General features: G+C 34.4%; 2 protein-coding genes across 2 annotated transcripts; both read right to left on the minus strand.

The window, feature by feature from the left end:
• Positions 1 to 2800: 2800 nt before the first annotated feature.
• On the minus strand, positions 2801 to 4774 carry LOC127107402 (polygalacturonase). The gene is made up of 4 exons (XM_051044678.1): positions 4229 to 4774; positions 3699 to 3988; positions 3390 to 3618; positions 2801 to 3286 (listed from the first exon to the last, which is right to left on the minus strand). The coding sequence occupies exons 1-4, from the start codon at positions 4679 to 4681 to the stop codon at positions 3068 to 3070; spliced, it is 1191 nt and encodes a 396-aa protein (XP_050900635.1). The 5' UTR covers positions 4682 to 4774; the 3' UTR covers positions 2801 to 3067.
• Positions 4775 to 9068: 4294 nt separating this feature from the next.
• LOC127103106 (uncharacterized) lies at positions 9069 to 15775 on the minus strand. Its single transcript, XM_051040393.1, has 9 exons — positions 15665 to 15775; positions 10571 to 10628; positions 10295 to 10489; positions 10134 to 10210; positions 9941 to 10023; positions 9775 to 9826; positions 9601 to 9669; positions 9210 to 9296; positions 9069 to 9107 (listed from the first exon to the last, which is right to left on the minus strand). Exons 1-9 carry the CDS (start codon positions 15773 to 15775, stop codon positions 9069 to 9071), a joined length of 771 nt encoding a protein of 256 aa, XP_050896350.1.
• Between the last annotated feature and the right edge of the window lie 442 nt (positions 15776 to 16217).

Consider the following 16217-nt stretch of genomic DNA (forward strand, 5'->3'; position numbering starts at 1 on the left):
AGAAAGATCAAGTGACCTAATACTTCCAAGTCTATCCTTCGGTTATTGTTACTCCTTTGACAGAACTCTGATCTTCAAAGCTTTCACTCAGCTGAATCCTCTTTGTGAAATCTTATACAAAACCCCCCAAATTAATCCTTGATCTTTGAGGAAAAATCCTAACCGATTTTATCAATGAAACTCCCAAAGAATACTCAACCCAATTCGATTACAACAATCATAAATTGGATCTTATCAATTTGATCTAGATGAAACTCAACAAAATGATTATGTGTAATTGTTGAATGTATGAAGAGAAAAGGTCGAATATGATGAAAAAATTATTTGTATGTTCTTGATTTAAATGTTGATAAATGATGCATTAATGCATATTTATATGTATGTATGTGTGTAGAAAAATAATAACAAAACAGATTTTTTGCAAAAAATTACAAGTTTTGTAAAATAGAACAGGATGTATTGACTCCAAGTTCGTATGAGTCAATACATAAGGCCCAGGAGTCGCTACATAGACTCTAGGAGTCGATACAAGTCAGGCAGCGTTATTTTCTTACAAAAAAAAGCTTCAGCAGGAGCCGACACAAGTCACTGATGTACCGCTACATATGCAGTATGTATCGACTCGAGGCTCCTATGTAGCGGTACATAGATGGCATAATTTTTATTTTAAAAATCCTTCAGTATGTATTGACTCATAGAGTCAATGTATCGACTCATAGACTTGTTTTTCATGAAAATTCATAAGTTTGACTTGGAATAGCCTATCTAACCTGATTTTAAGTGTCCTAATATGATAATGCACTTCTAGTCATAGACAATAAGATCCAATGTACACAAATACTAAGTGTCCTAATTTTGACATCATTCAAAACATGCCTTACGAGGATAATGCACTTACATCACGTGCTTCGTCATGAGCCAAAGATACATGACCCCAAGAAGACAATCCCTCAATAACATACAATAACTCTTCAACTGCGGCTCACAGGAGTCTAGTTGTCTCCCTGCGCAATGAAGCATGTTAGACCACTTAACCATGTTTGTATCTATGTTTTTCGTCAACCATTTTTCCTATAATCAAACAAGATAAACAATATCATAATCAAAGAAGTGGAAACAATGTATACGAAACATAATTTAAAAAAAGAAATAAAAACAGATAAATTCAGATTTCGTTATCCATACAAAGGGTCTGGATTCCAAAGTCCAGACTAAATGCACCAGAGCAGAACTTGTTCATACACCTACACTAACCCTTAAATGTCTCAAATTCATACCAAATCTTATTATGACCAAACAAACCATACAATTTTATTAGATGTATCCTAATGTAGGATAACTATAAACTATTAAAGAACTCCATGCATGCCAAATCAAAAATAAATAAATTAAAGGATATGAGAAATTTTCCAAATGTGAGAGATGAATGTGCTTAGTTTGAATGGAAATGAGTAGAACTTGATGAATATCCTAGGTTTGAACGAACTTGAGAGAAAGATTGAGACAATGTTAGAACAGGAGTAGACATTGGTGAGAGCTCTATTCTACACTATTTTTTTTATTTTTTTAAATGGAATGGAAAGAATATGGAGAGACAAGACGTTGTTACTTAAATAAAAGCGTCTGAATTTTGTTGGGACTACAAATCGGAAAGTCATCATAAGGGAGCGTTTTACACTTTTGAGCTTTTCTTTAAGAGCAAGACACATTTATAAGAGACACACCACATACTCACCTAAAACCTTAAGGTAATAGACATGCGGGTTCTCTTACTTATAAATGCTCAAATATCCACATTTCTAACTAATGTGAGATTTCCCCACATTATTCACACTTTTTATTCTCAATATTCCCCCTCAAGTGTAAGTTTATTCACAATGATCCCCTCAAGCGGAAGCTCTTTTTTTTCTGTCACATACACTTGTACCACATTGACACTCTTCAACGGGACACTCTACCCACAGTCATGTGGAGATACTTTCGATACAAGTGAGTGAGTCCCTTCATTCGAACCAAAGACTCATGATACCACTGTTGGGACTACAAATCGGGGGGTCAATACAAGAGATCATTTTATATTTTTTGAACTTTTCTTTTAGAGAAAGACACCTTTGTGAGAGACACACCAAATATTCACCCAAAATCTTAAGGTAATAAGTGTATGGACTCTCCCACTTATAAATACAAAAGTCTCAACATTTCTAACTAACATGAGACTTTCCCGCACTACTCATATTTTATTCTCAATATATATCATATTTGTAAGTTGAATATGGATTTTGTAGTCCATACATATTTTTGACTTTAATTTCATCATGGTTATGAGATTGAGATTGTTGAGGTGTGTTGGGGAATGTCCGGATTTAAATATCCATACATTGTTTTACTTGTATTTGACATGTGTTTTGATCGGATTCCAAAATTTGGATTGGGAGGATATGTTAGAAATTTCGATAGTGTGGATCAGCAAAGTATGGAGGTGTAATGAAAAATTATCGGTGTGTTTATAGTTTATTTCTATCAAACAAAACATTTGTAATTCTTTCCCTCGGTAGTTGTTGCTGTTCGTGTAAGATTGTTATATAGATAGACTAGCGTTTTAGTTTTACCATTTATCAAATAATCGAATATATCAATCCTAAATTCTGAAGAGTTTTGAATTTAAGGGGAGTGAAAATGATGCAGTCTAATGGAAGAACAAAACAACCAATACATATATGGTCCCAACACTATGAAAGTTTATAGCAAGTACTAAATCATTAGAATCAGAGCAAACAAAAAGAATATATATAAAATTTCCAATATAATCCATATACCCTTTCATTTTCCTTGTTACAAATATATGCGTATAAACTTTGAATACTAGAAATACAATCATGTAAACGAAAACTGGACTTTCTATATTGTCCATAACAATTGCAAGACCAGGCTCCACTGTGGCCTAAATGAACCAAAAATTAGCAACTTCTCAAATTACAACATAGTGCTATTAGTATGAATTCATTATCTATATATATCAAGAATCTTTCCTTAATAATATGTTTTTTGTGATTATAGCAAATTTATTTTATAAGCAACTGTGTGGTTGAACTAAACCCAATGCAGCTCCAACAGCATGGTTACAAGATGCTTCAGCTATTTGGTTTTTGTAAGTAAGTTTAACATCCTTCAATTTTATACCATTGCATGGATAATTTGAACTACAATCAAATTTCACTGCTACTTCTGTTGCTGATGTTCCATGAATGTCTTCGTATGTTACATCACTGATTTTAATTCCAGACGCCTGATATAGTAATTTCAACAAAAAAAAAATCAGCATATTTTCATGTAAAAGTTATACTAGTGTAAACCAACCTGCCCAATAAGATGTTATATAGAAAACCAACCTGCCCGGGGCAGTTTTTGTTGTTTGGACAGTAATTCTGGTCAATGACAATAGGGTTTTGAACATTAACCATAGTTGCATCTTGGAAAAAAATGTTCCTAACAAATCCATTGCTAGCTCTACCCCATGATTTTATTCTAACACCATTTTGAGTTCCTGTGAATGTAACTCTTTTAACTGTCACATTTTGTACACCTGCTTCATTTAATTCCCATCCTAAGCTTCCAATGCTGCCATTAGTATCAAACAAATCATGACTTTAGTCATCAGTATCACAATAAAAATTACTAAGATCAAAGAGATTTGTTACCTTATTCCATGTCCCGGTCCACATTCAATGTTTTCAATCCACAAGCTATTGGTTCCAGGTCCGATTGAGATACAATCATCACCGGTGCGAATTTTGGAGTGAATGATGGTGACATGGGAGGACATTTGGACATGGATGCCGTCGGTGTTAGGGCTGTTTCCGGCGGCCACGATGTTTACATCTTGTGTTTTTACATATTGACATCCATTAAACACTATGTGGAACATTTGACTATTTATAGATGTCAATCCAGTTATCATAATGTTTTTTGAGCCAATAAATTCCAGTGTCTGAAAACCATCACAAAATAAAATGAGCGACTCTCATCTCATCACCTTATCAAATAAAATCTTCAAATAATTAGGATATTAAGCAGTTGCATATTAACAGTTCCATGATCCCATACTCCCACTAAGAAAGTAGTTTTTTAAATTCTATTATTATATATATAGCAATTCTCTTAAATTAATTATGAATATTAGGTGAAAAATAATAATCATGTGCAATGGCAATGCATTGATAGACATTACCGTGGCTCCGGTTGGGCATTTCTTTTTGTTTGAATTTTTACATTTCCACAAGGCAGTCCCCTGGCCATCAAGCACACCGCCGCGAATTGAAACTCCGTCAACATGCTGAAATCTCAACCACGTACCGCCTTTACCGGCGACACGGTAATTAGAGGAAGCAATCAAAGTACCATCAATCGTTACGGAAATAGCTTTGTTAGCACAATTTCCACTAAATGTTATGGTTCCGAGTAAGAATTTCCCTTGCGGAACGTAAATTGCTGCGGGATACGTCGATGAACATGCCTTAGTCCAAGCATTCAGGAATGCTTTAGTGGAATCGGTTATTCCGTCAGGTTTGGCTCCGAATTTGATTACATTGTATGTGGATGATTTTGCAGTTGAGATATGGAAGGAACAAGATAGTGTGATTAGGAGGAAGAGAAAGGGAAGAGGATAGTTATTGTTTGACATTTTGTTGAAAAAATGTTGAAGAAACTGGAAGAGAGGGATTAGAGAACAAGTTGGAAGATGGAGTGGTAGAAGTGGTGAAGGTAGTGGGCTCTAACGGTTTATGAGGCTATTTATAGCTATAAGGATTTGAAATATTGGCTTAATTACTACAAAAGTGAATAGTTTATGTTAGTTTTTTCATGTGTTTTTATCAAATGTACAAGTTATTGATTGAAGTTTAGAGCGAAAAATGTTTGAAAGCAAAGGAAAAGTCGCGCCGAAAATTTGGAGTTAGATATATGAGGCTGTTTTTTCGGAAATGGCATTTGCGTGTGCCTTTTAATGGTTGGTTAATCATCCAATAGTTAGTTTTGGTCCTAATGGATTTGGTATATTACTAGTACTGTTTTAATATGGATTAAACTGAAAGAGGTTTTTTAACAGATTCATTCATACCTAAAAAGGAAGACGAATATCAAAATGGAGATGTCAAAGGATGCAATACAAACCCATAGGCACATGGGCTATATTCATATCTCTTTTTGTTTGTCAAAACACAAGTGGAAAATTCCACAATCAAATTTAATTTATAGCTAACAATTGAGACGTCCTTACCCGAGGTATTATAACATATTTTAGGTAACATTAGAAAATAGATGAATGTAGATTGATGAGTATTTTTCCGGTCCACATGGATTTAGGGTTGTTGGAATGTTAGACTAATGAGTCTTGTCTTTGCTCCGTAGAGTGAGGGTTTTATTGTGTTTGTTCCCTTCTATCGGTCGTTGTTTGGCTTGAGCGAAAAGTCATGGCGTGATGTCATTGTCATGGAGAATTCACGTCTTAAATGTGTCACATACTCTAGATGTCTTTTTTTATATGTTTTTATCATGATGATCTTTGAGAACTAAAGTACTCTAATGTTTTTTTAGGATTTTTGGACCATAGATAGTGCTAATTTCTTTTCCTTTCCTTTAGTGAGGCATTGTATGGTTTTTCAGAATAGTCATACGGTTTTTTTATCATTAAACTTGTTCTTTCATCATATGTGTTTTTTGCAACATACCATTCTTCTTGACTAATGGAAGTGATATCTATCATGTGCCAACAAGCGAAGGAAGATACTTATGTTGCTTGGGTAGACCCTGAAATTTCAGCAATTATTTATATCTTTACTCGCGAAGGTATCTCGAAGATGGATTTTCTTGAAGTGGATTCTTCTTCTATCTTAGGCACATTGATCGTTGAGGAAGACAACAAGTTTTATAGTGAATGTAGCGGATGCACTATCCTTTTTTAGGAGTCCACCTTTTCGATTTTAGGTCTCTGACTGCCTTTCAATGGTTTTGAAGTTGATGTGTTGAACCATCTAATGATTTCCCTATCACAATTGAACCCTGTGAGTTGGGCCTTTATCAAAGTCTTCCAATACTTGTGTAACTATTGGGGAGGAAAGTCATCTTTGTCACCCTTCTTACATCTTTTCAAGGTATAACGGAGTGCGGAGAATCGTTTGCAAGGTCAAGCCTCAATTAAACTGATGCAGGTTACCCGTTAGTTCAAAGCGTATTTTGATGCTGTGAAATATCCTAAAGTTTGATTTTTTTAGTTACTTCTCTAAAAAAAGATTCATACGAAGGTCGGCGTCGTAGAGACTGAACTAGAATACCGATATACGAGTTTATTTCATAAATTTTGGAGCTAATACCATTATTTCATGGGGAAAGAGTCATACATCTACAAGGAAGGTGACATGTTTTGAAAGGAGCTTTACCTGAAGAAATGGTTAATTACCTTCTTCAAAGAATTGGGTTATGTCGAAGGTGTTGTCCCTCGGGATGAGACCTCAAGGAAACATTTGAAGTGGTTCATCAAAAAATCGTATATTGATGGATGTTAATTGTAACACCCTAATTCCCCAAAGCATAATTATAATTAAATCAGAGATTTTTGACAACATTTTCACATAGGATGTTACACCTCTCAAAACACACACATGTTGATAATGTAACACTTAATTTAAATGAACATGCAACATAATATTTTAATGCACACAATTGCACTTAGGATGTTTACACGATATCAATTCATCTGATCTGTAATTGGGATGTTTACACGACATCCAACTCATATGATATCATGGCAGCAAAGTCATAAATAAACCAATTTAAATCCCATAATAAAACTTCACATTAAAATTAAAAGTATCGACTCGTAAGTCTTCTCTAAATGCCCATCACACCAAAACATAAACATACGAGAGCATACATTGTCTCTCAAAAAATCTCAACATAAACCAAAGAAAATTGTTCCCCTGTGTTACATATCAGAGCATAACCAAATTAAAAATAACGAAACTAAAGGAAATAGCTTCAGGAGCTAGTTGTCACTCACAATAACGTCTCTACTCTTGAATATCTGCACGATGCCCATGTAAAGATAATATTCAAACAGAAGGGGTGAGAAATCACATTCAATTATAACAGGCATATACTATAAGGTAGGATATCAACACATAACATAATTTACACAATCTCTAATCACAGTATATCAATTACATTCTCATACTAACTCATCAATCAAAACTTATTCACACTATATCTCATCACAACCTCACACTCAAACTCATTAATCAATCACAACTCAACAATTATGCATATAACTCATTATGCAATGTAACTCAACTATGCAAATCTATGCATATGCATGTGGTACCAACTTAAAATTTGATTCTCGCTGGAACTGGGTCCCCTCTTCTAAATCCCCGAGCCTCCTCTTTTTAGCTCCAAGCCCCATCTCTGAGCTTGGGACAAGCCACTAGTCCCCTCTTCTGAACTAGCGAATATACCTATTGACACAACTCAACATAAATGCATGAACATATTAACAAAATTCAATGCGTTAAGACCCCTCTTATGATCCTAACATACATGCATTGGCAACACAAGTAATTCCCTATCTGGATTACATCACACCAAAATCATAAGATGCACATTATCAATCAACAGTGCAATACAAGCATGCTAAAAATTCATCTCAATAGAATTATATTAAAATAGCATATCAATTTAATCAACTCATTATGCAAACATAATGATCACAACAATTAATCATACAATATTCCATAAACAACATCAAAACATAAATAGCATACAACAACGTAGTTCCTCCTTCGAACTACCACCACCACAATAACAATTATGCATATTCACATACAAGCAACACACAACTCAATTATTCATACACCATATACAACCAACTTTATGCATACAAAACATCATCTTTCGTTAATCACATAACATCACCAAATAGCATTATCAATTTAGTTATAACAATTAAATAATTTTTCTAAATTAGTTATTAACACTCAACAATCCAATATAATCATACAATTAATTAATTTAGGTCACCAAAAACATGCACGACAGCAGTTAACATCAACCGCACGACAACACAACACATAAAACCCAACTCAGCAGTTAGAAACACAGTCATCGATATTACACCTTAAGTAAAATAGTATATTCACGTTATTAAGTGTACATTCAGCCTCTTAATGCATCATCATAAGATAGTACTACGCGTTAGATTTCCAACGCTTTGAACCACATCCAAAGCAGAGTCACGAATTTAAATTATGATATTTTTCGCTATGCATAGCGAAAGTCATAAGGCTTGACAGACGTCACCCAAAACTGAGTTTTTCCCACGTCCAGTTTGTCGCTAATTCCCAGAATCCGTGGATAAATATCCAAAATTTACTTTTCTGCGTTTTCCATCATAGAAGCCCTTCCGAACCTCCGATTTCGATTCTGTAAAAATATTTGATCTCAGAATTCGACGAAATACAATTATCTAATGATTAAAATAACAATTTAATAAAATCAAAATATTATTTTAATTAATAAGATCAAAATATTATTTTAATTAATAAAATAATTATAAGTTATTCTATCTTTCTCTAATTACTCCACACCATACTACAATGTCACACACCTTCATCACACTTATTCATTACAACAAACAAGACCTTAGACAGCGCTTTTTTTAGCCTTAGACAGCGCTTTAAAGCGCTGTCTAAACCTCCGCTGCTAAAGGTTTAGACAGCGCTTTTTTAAATCTTAAAAGCGCTGTCTAAGCCCCCCCCCCCCTTAGACAGCGCTTTGGCCAAAAGCGCTTTCTAAGACCCTCCTATTTTAATTTTTTTAGGTATACCTTAGACAGCGCTTTTCAAAAAGCGTTGTCTAAGCCCCCCCCTTAGACAGTGCTTTTGCCTAAAGCGCTTTCTAATCCCCCCCTTAGACAGCGCTTTTTACAAAAGCGCTGTCTAAGGTATACGAAAATTTTTGAAGCTTTTGTTTTAAACCATATTTTTTCCAGGTTTATAAACCAGAATTTCTACCTGTTTTCAACCAGATTGTAATGACAGAAAGTACAACCAATCCACCTGTAATTAATATTATAACTTTGTTAAATTGTAATGAAAATTAGTATCATGAATCATGTCATAGCTTCCCAAAAATGTATTGAAAATTTGAAAAAATAATACCTTCTGGTGATAAAAGAAAACTCTGAAAACCACTGCCCACATATCAGCTGTTAGAAGAGAAAGATTAAACATTGTTGATCCACTCAACTGCATGGGAAAAAGTTACACTCAGTTGTAATATTCAAAACAGAATTGCCACATTGTCACAACTGAGACGTCCGACTTAAGTTTTTGAAGGCTCTGTGTAAATTAACCACGATTCAATCATGACAAAATAATTAGAACGCTAATTAGTCATAGTTTAACCTGATAAATCTATTATGAGACCCTATTTAGCCATGATTTATCTGTAAAAGTTCTACGATAATATGTGTTGTAGTCCATCTTACACACCCTCAAGGCTCAAAGAACGACCCTCTGTCACAAACATGTTCATGAGAAGGAAACTAACCTTAAGAACAAAAGGAGCAAGTGAGTAAAACACGAAGCTTGACACACCATAGCCAGCAAAAGCAAGTACCTGTTAAGGAATTCAGATATATCTAGTATAAACATTCAACTATGCAAACATGAATTTTCAATGTTTTGTATTATACCTAAAATGATTTGAGAAACGGCCACTTACAATATCTGCAGACCATTTGATTGATTCCAAAGTCTTCAATTCTAAAACAGATCTATCAAATAATGAAGTTAAGAAACTAAACCAAATTATAAGACAAAAAAATCAATTTAAATTTGTAGTATTAGGTTTCCATTGAAAAACCAAATTAGAACAATATGATGGATACACTTCAACGGCGGTAACTAGAAATCCATAAACACCGATCATTGCAACTACTTCAACACGATCTTTTTTCTTAACACAAAACTCCTGCATTTTATAAGATCATGAATATCAAGTTAGATTACGTTACGTACGTGATTTTTATACTAACTAGCGTGCAGATAGTCATGCAGACGGACAGACAGACGTGTCTATACCTCACCAACATTGCTTATTGCGTAGAAAACTGTCCCTACAATAACAAGAACATCACCCAAGATAATTTTTGATCCACCTGAAAATTTTGAATTTGGAATCAAATTAATTGATTGGTTGAAATTTTCTATCAAAATAAGTTGAATAAATGAATGTGACTAACCTCCATCACCACCATCCCATGTGTCAGAAAGTAAGACTAAAGAGAGACCAAGCACACACAATGTTCCACCAAATAACTGCCATAGTGAATATCTTGTGCCAAGGAAGATCCATGTGAGTAGAATCACCCAAGGCACTGTCCAACAGTCCAATAATGTTACACTTGTAATTAAACTGTATTGATATGCTTTGATAACTGCATACAAAATCATAACTCAGAATTCAACTTAAATACAAGAAATGATTCATAGATGGAACAACACTGCTTAGTACTTACCCAAGTAACACCCTTGAGCATCAGCAAAACCTAATAATAAATACCAATACCAAGAAACCTGCACAAAATATAAGGACACATGCATTGCGCAAGATCTCAAAAATTCTAATAATTTAAATTCATTAAGCAATGATATCTATAATGCACCAACATCTCTTAAAAAAAAGTATCAAGTGTTCAACACATGTTAATATGTAACACATACACGACACTAACACAATATTATAATTGATTTCGACATATCAGTGTCTGTACTGTATCTATGTATCTATACACCTCCAAAACTAAACTTTCTGCAGAACACACAGACCCAGAAATACAAACCAGAATGACATAATCAATCAAAAGACAACAGCCTGACATCATCGTAACAGCTGAAACCATAGGGGAAGCATTTGACTACAACTTAGCAACATTAACTAAAATACAACATTGCAGACTTGAAGAGATTATTATCCAAATCATTAGGTGAGCTTATTGGTTATTCAAAAGCCTAAGTATTGCTCCCCTGTTATCCCAAGTTCACATAACGTAATAGAAAAAATATATTTCCTTCATGATTTACACAAACAATAAAGTAGTTGTGATTCAGATTTCATGCATCTCTATATGTTAAACAATAAACCCTAAAGTTGAGTCAACAAGCCCAACTGTGACTCCCACAACACCAATTACTAGAAATCTTAAACCCTAAAAAATCAAAAATTCAAAGTAACATAGTTTCAATTTATGATGTGATTCCAACAATCATTAGTGAGAAAAATACAATAAAAAATTAAACCCTAGCAAGAAAGCAGTCAAGAGAGATGAGAAAAGGGTACAACAGAGGAGCCAAGAGTAAGTTACCGGTGCGAGCTTCGATAACCCCCGTTCATGAGTGACCGTCATGTTCTTTGTTAACCTTCGTTCTCGAGTGACCAGTGTGAAAAAGCTTACATAGGATATACAATCGGTAAGGACAAAGCTTACATGAGTGACCGTCATGTTCTCGTTCGCTGTTAGGGTTCGCTGGAGGGGTTTAATCGCAGGAGGGAAAACAAAAAGAACTGAGAACGAAAATAGAAGTCTGAAATTTAATTTTAATTAGACCTTAGACAGCGCTTTTGTGGAAAGCGCTTTCTAAGATAAGCCTTAGACAGCGCTTTCCAAAAGCGCTTTCTAAACCCCCACCTTAGACAGCGCTTTTGGTTTTAATTTGTTTTTTTAATTGAAAGACTTTAAACAGCGCTTTCTCAAAAGCGCTGACTAAGGTCTATATTTAAAAGCGCTTTCTAAAAGCGCTGTCTAAGGGGGGGTCTTAGACAGCGCTTTCTAAAAGCGCTGTCTAAGACCCCCCCTTAGACAGCGCTTTCATTATTTTTTTAGAACATTTTCCGTGTTTTATTTTTATTTTAACCTTAGACAGCGCTTTCTTTTAAAAGCGCTGTCTAAGATGCGCTGTTAAAAAACCTTTTTGGCGTAGTGATTTATCTATTCCATTAAAATATTTTTTTATTCTAATTATTAAGATTCTAAATAATATATATAGACTCCAATAAGTCACAACTTATCCTCTACACCTCTATCTGTAGGACATACACCCATACCCTCACACATTAATTAAATAAAATACATATAAATTACAAAAAATTCACAAATAACTTAACTAAAATAATTTAATAAAAACTAGGGTGTTACATTAATCCCAAGGAGGAGAGGAATGTCATTTTGGGTAAGCTTCCAATATCTTTATCTTTCGATGTTTGTCATTTTTACCTACAATATTTCTTGATGTTTTGATAATTACCACATGTGGACTCTATGAAGCATGAAGAAGTAATTCAACAAATGAATAGGGTGAGCATTTTGGGTAAGAATTTTTTGTAAGCATATGAGAATATGTATATATGAATTTGATATTTGGATATCGATGTTACCTGATTAAGATGTGCTTGTTAGATCCCGAGTACATTGCTTCATGAATAAATTTTACTTTACGAGGTTTTCGCTCAAAGTTTATTCACCGTCTCTAGGGTCGATATGCCCCCCCCCCCTCGTGCCAGGTGAAGAACTGATTCGAGGATGATGTGTGGCGGACCCACTATGGCTTATAGAGTGGTCATCTATAAAGAGACCGGTGGGTCGATTATTTACAAATTTGTGGCTCTACCACTTTCTTTGTGTGTGTGCTTTGCATTGTGGGGTTTTTAATTTCTCTAGTTGTACATATGTGGCATTTATGACAACACCTTTGAGTCTTTGTGGGGGGCTTCGATTTCCTCGGTCGTACCCTAGACTCATTGTTACCTTTTACAATCACAAAGAAAAGAGATAATTTTGATGTATATTCGTATTTCTTTAAATGAAAATATTATGATACACTGTGATGGTGTAATTTAGTTTTATATAAAACTATTAGCATAATCAGGTAGGCATGTCACTGCTTAACTGCCCTGTCTCTTGCAGTTTGCTGGAATTAGCCAATTTTTCTTATCTAGATGACGTAACTTGTTTTACTTGTGGGGGATGATTTGCATGTCCCTTATCTGGCCGAGGATGAAGATGTGGATTTATGTGCTTATAGTTATGTAGCTGATGATCATGCTGATAACCTTCCTAAGTGTTTTGATAATGATAACACTAATGATCCTTGAATTCAATGGTAATGACATTCCAACTCTTTGATAATGGTGATTAAATTGAAAACATCTCAAGCCTCATCACGAAGGGGACTCAAACTTCCATTGAAGTGCTTATATGATCGGTGTATTTGGAAAATGAACTTGAAAACCTCAGAGTTCTGAAAGAGATGAAGTGTTAAAGCTTTCCTGGTCATGTTTATCTGAGTGACCAAAGTCTTGTGAAAGTGTGAGTAACTCCTAAAATACCAAGGTAACTCTCTCTCTCTCTCTCTCTCTCTCTCTCTCTCTCTCTCACTCACACACACACACATACACATACACACACACATAAAAAAATTTAAAATCTTCTTTTAACTAACAAAACAACTAAAAATATTTTTTACGCCTTAGCTAGTTGATTAGGAAACTGTCAACTTCAAACAACCATAAGTTATATTTCTTCATGCCCATCTTCTTGAAAAGCTCCAAGTACATTATGTTGCAAGAGATTCCACCATCAATCAGTATCTAGGAAGCTTCAAAGGGACCAATTATGATTGTTATAAATAATTGAAAGATATCATTCGGGATGCCCCTGGCCTTTTCATTATCTCATCAAATGGACTTTGTTCGAATTTTTACAATTCCACAAGACATTGCATTGTTGGATTAAAATACTAATTCTCATCCATATTTCATGTACAAACTAGTACTTATACAAGTGAACATAGAGTTTTTATCATTACTTGTGTAGCGAGTAATGTTTTAACTAACTCTCAACTAACTAATTCACCTTCTAACAAACAATGCTTATCAAGAATATACAACAAACTCTCTCTTACTTTGATTTCTATAAAAAAGAAATCAAGTAATTCTAATTAATGTATCCATTCGTAATCTATCCCTGAACTTGACAAATGACTCAAGCTTTAATGGATTAGTGAGGATGTCAGTCAACTAGTCTTGAGTGTTGCAATGTTTTAACTCAATGACTCCATCCTATGTCACATCCCTTAAGAAATGGAATTTAACATCTATATGTTTGTGTCATACCCCAATTTTGTCTGAGTATTTTAAAATTTTCATAAATTCGATTTTAATTTCAGTTTGCATCATATGTACAACATAATATTCATTTCATCATGAATAATACATAAAATATCAGTCGGAATAAATTCTTGAATATACAGGCAAATTGGTTGAATCATTCCTCAAGTACATGCAAAATCAGCGGGTAAAAAGTTTCAAAACCAAGCTTGCAGACGTCAATATTATTAATCTACGGTTCACGTAGTTTAACCTGGTGTGCTCATTATATTTTTCGACGACTTTTTCAATTGCATTTTGATCCGTCTCAACCTTTTAACCGGTCAAAATTTATTTCAGAATTAAAAGAAACGATGTATTTTTTTCAATAAGTTTATTTCGTGCTGATCATTTTAGTGCATCCGATTTAATTTTTTGAGTAAATTTTTGCCCAACTTTTATTCATTCTTAGTCGTTTTATTTTTATTCTTTTGTTAAAATAATCGGGATGATAAAATAGAATTTCCCATGTCTTTATTTTATTTTTATCGTATTTGTTTTAAAAGTTGTAAATTTTATTTAATTTGATTGATTTAATTCTATGCAAATCGATTAAATCATCTAGAAGGGGCAACTTTGTCATTTTTAATTAAGTGGGCTTCTTTGATTTAATCCAGATCGTCGAGTCGAATTTGATCAAAAACCCACATGCATTATCCACACTCATTTTCATTATTCAATCAAAATTAAGCTTTAAATAATAATAATTATTAAATAAAAATCTGAAAATATAAATATATTATTCCTTCTTATCATTTAGTGACATGTGTCACAAGAGACAAAAGAAGAGTGATTTTCGATGATCCAAACAAAACACTCTCATCCACTCCAACGTCTCTCTTCCAACGGAAAAAGGAGGGGACCACCAAAGAAAAGGCGGCTTTTCCACTAACCCAACGGATAAAAGAAATAGAAAAAAAAGAGAGAAAAGAAAGAAGGGAACATTACTAAAAAGGGGAAATAGAAAAGAAAACGAAAGAAGAAAAAAGGGTTCATGAACAGTTTTCTCTGAAAAATCCACTTTGAAAAGAAATCTTTTCTTTTCTCCTGTTCATCTCCTCCCCACACCTATAGCCTTCTTCCATCCACAACCTCAACACCACCCGTGATTCTCACCATAAAAACCTACACCCTCATCTTCCTCACACAAACCCTCTTCTTCTTCATCACACATCTCATCTTCTTCCTCATCCGCCATCACAAACCCTTCCGACTGCCTTTGTTTCCAACGCTCAACAACCACCACAACTCAATTGGAAAACCATCTAAACAACCTTCGTCCATCACCGAACCACCTCCATCAAAAGCCCTTTTGCGACCTCACTCCACCTCCATCGCTACAACCCGCCGTGAGAACTCACAACAACACACCTCCAACTCATTTCGTGGTTTCACTCCGACGAATTACCGCCACCACGAAACACCCTCGCCGTTCTTCCAAATGCACCACAACCAACCACCTCTCTCTTCCACCAGCACCGCCGTTATCTTTCGTGTCTTCCCGCAGATTTCCATACATATTTCCAAATGGCTTCAAAGAAGAAGCTATCGAATCCAATGAGAGAAATCAAAGTACAGAAACTCGTTCTCAATATTTCCATCGAGGAAAGTGGCGATTGTTTAACCAGAGCCGCCAAGGTTCTTGAGTAACTTAGTGGCCAACCCCTATTTTCTCCAAAGGTACTTTCTAACATTTAATTTTCATAGTTTTTTAAATGTTTTATGAGTTTAATTGTGATACATGATTTTACACTGGAAGAAAATCACAACCAACTAACCATATGTGTGGCTTTATAAGCGGTTATCAATAATGGCTATTGTAATTAATGATCTAACGGTTATGATTATCAAAGACTAATGTGGTTAACTATCTAACTGTTATGATTGGTTGAATGTATGGTTTTTTATGTTCTTATCTGTTTTGTTAACGAAGGGGATTAATTGGTAATTGAAGAGTGTGA

Source organism: Lathyrus oleraceus, chromosome 7 (assembly GCF_024323335.1).
Source record: "Lathyrus oleraceus cultivar Zhongwan6 chromosome 7, CAAS_Psat_ZW6_1.0, whole genome shotgun sequence".
NCBI lineage: Eukaryota > Viridiplantae > Streptophyta > Magnoliopsida > Fabales > Fabaceae > Lathyrus > Lathyrus oleraceus.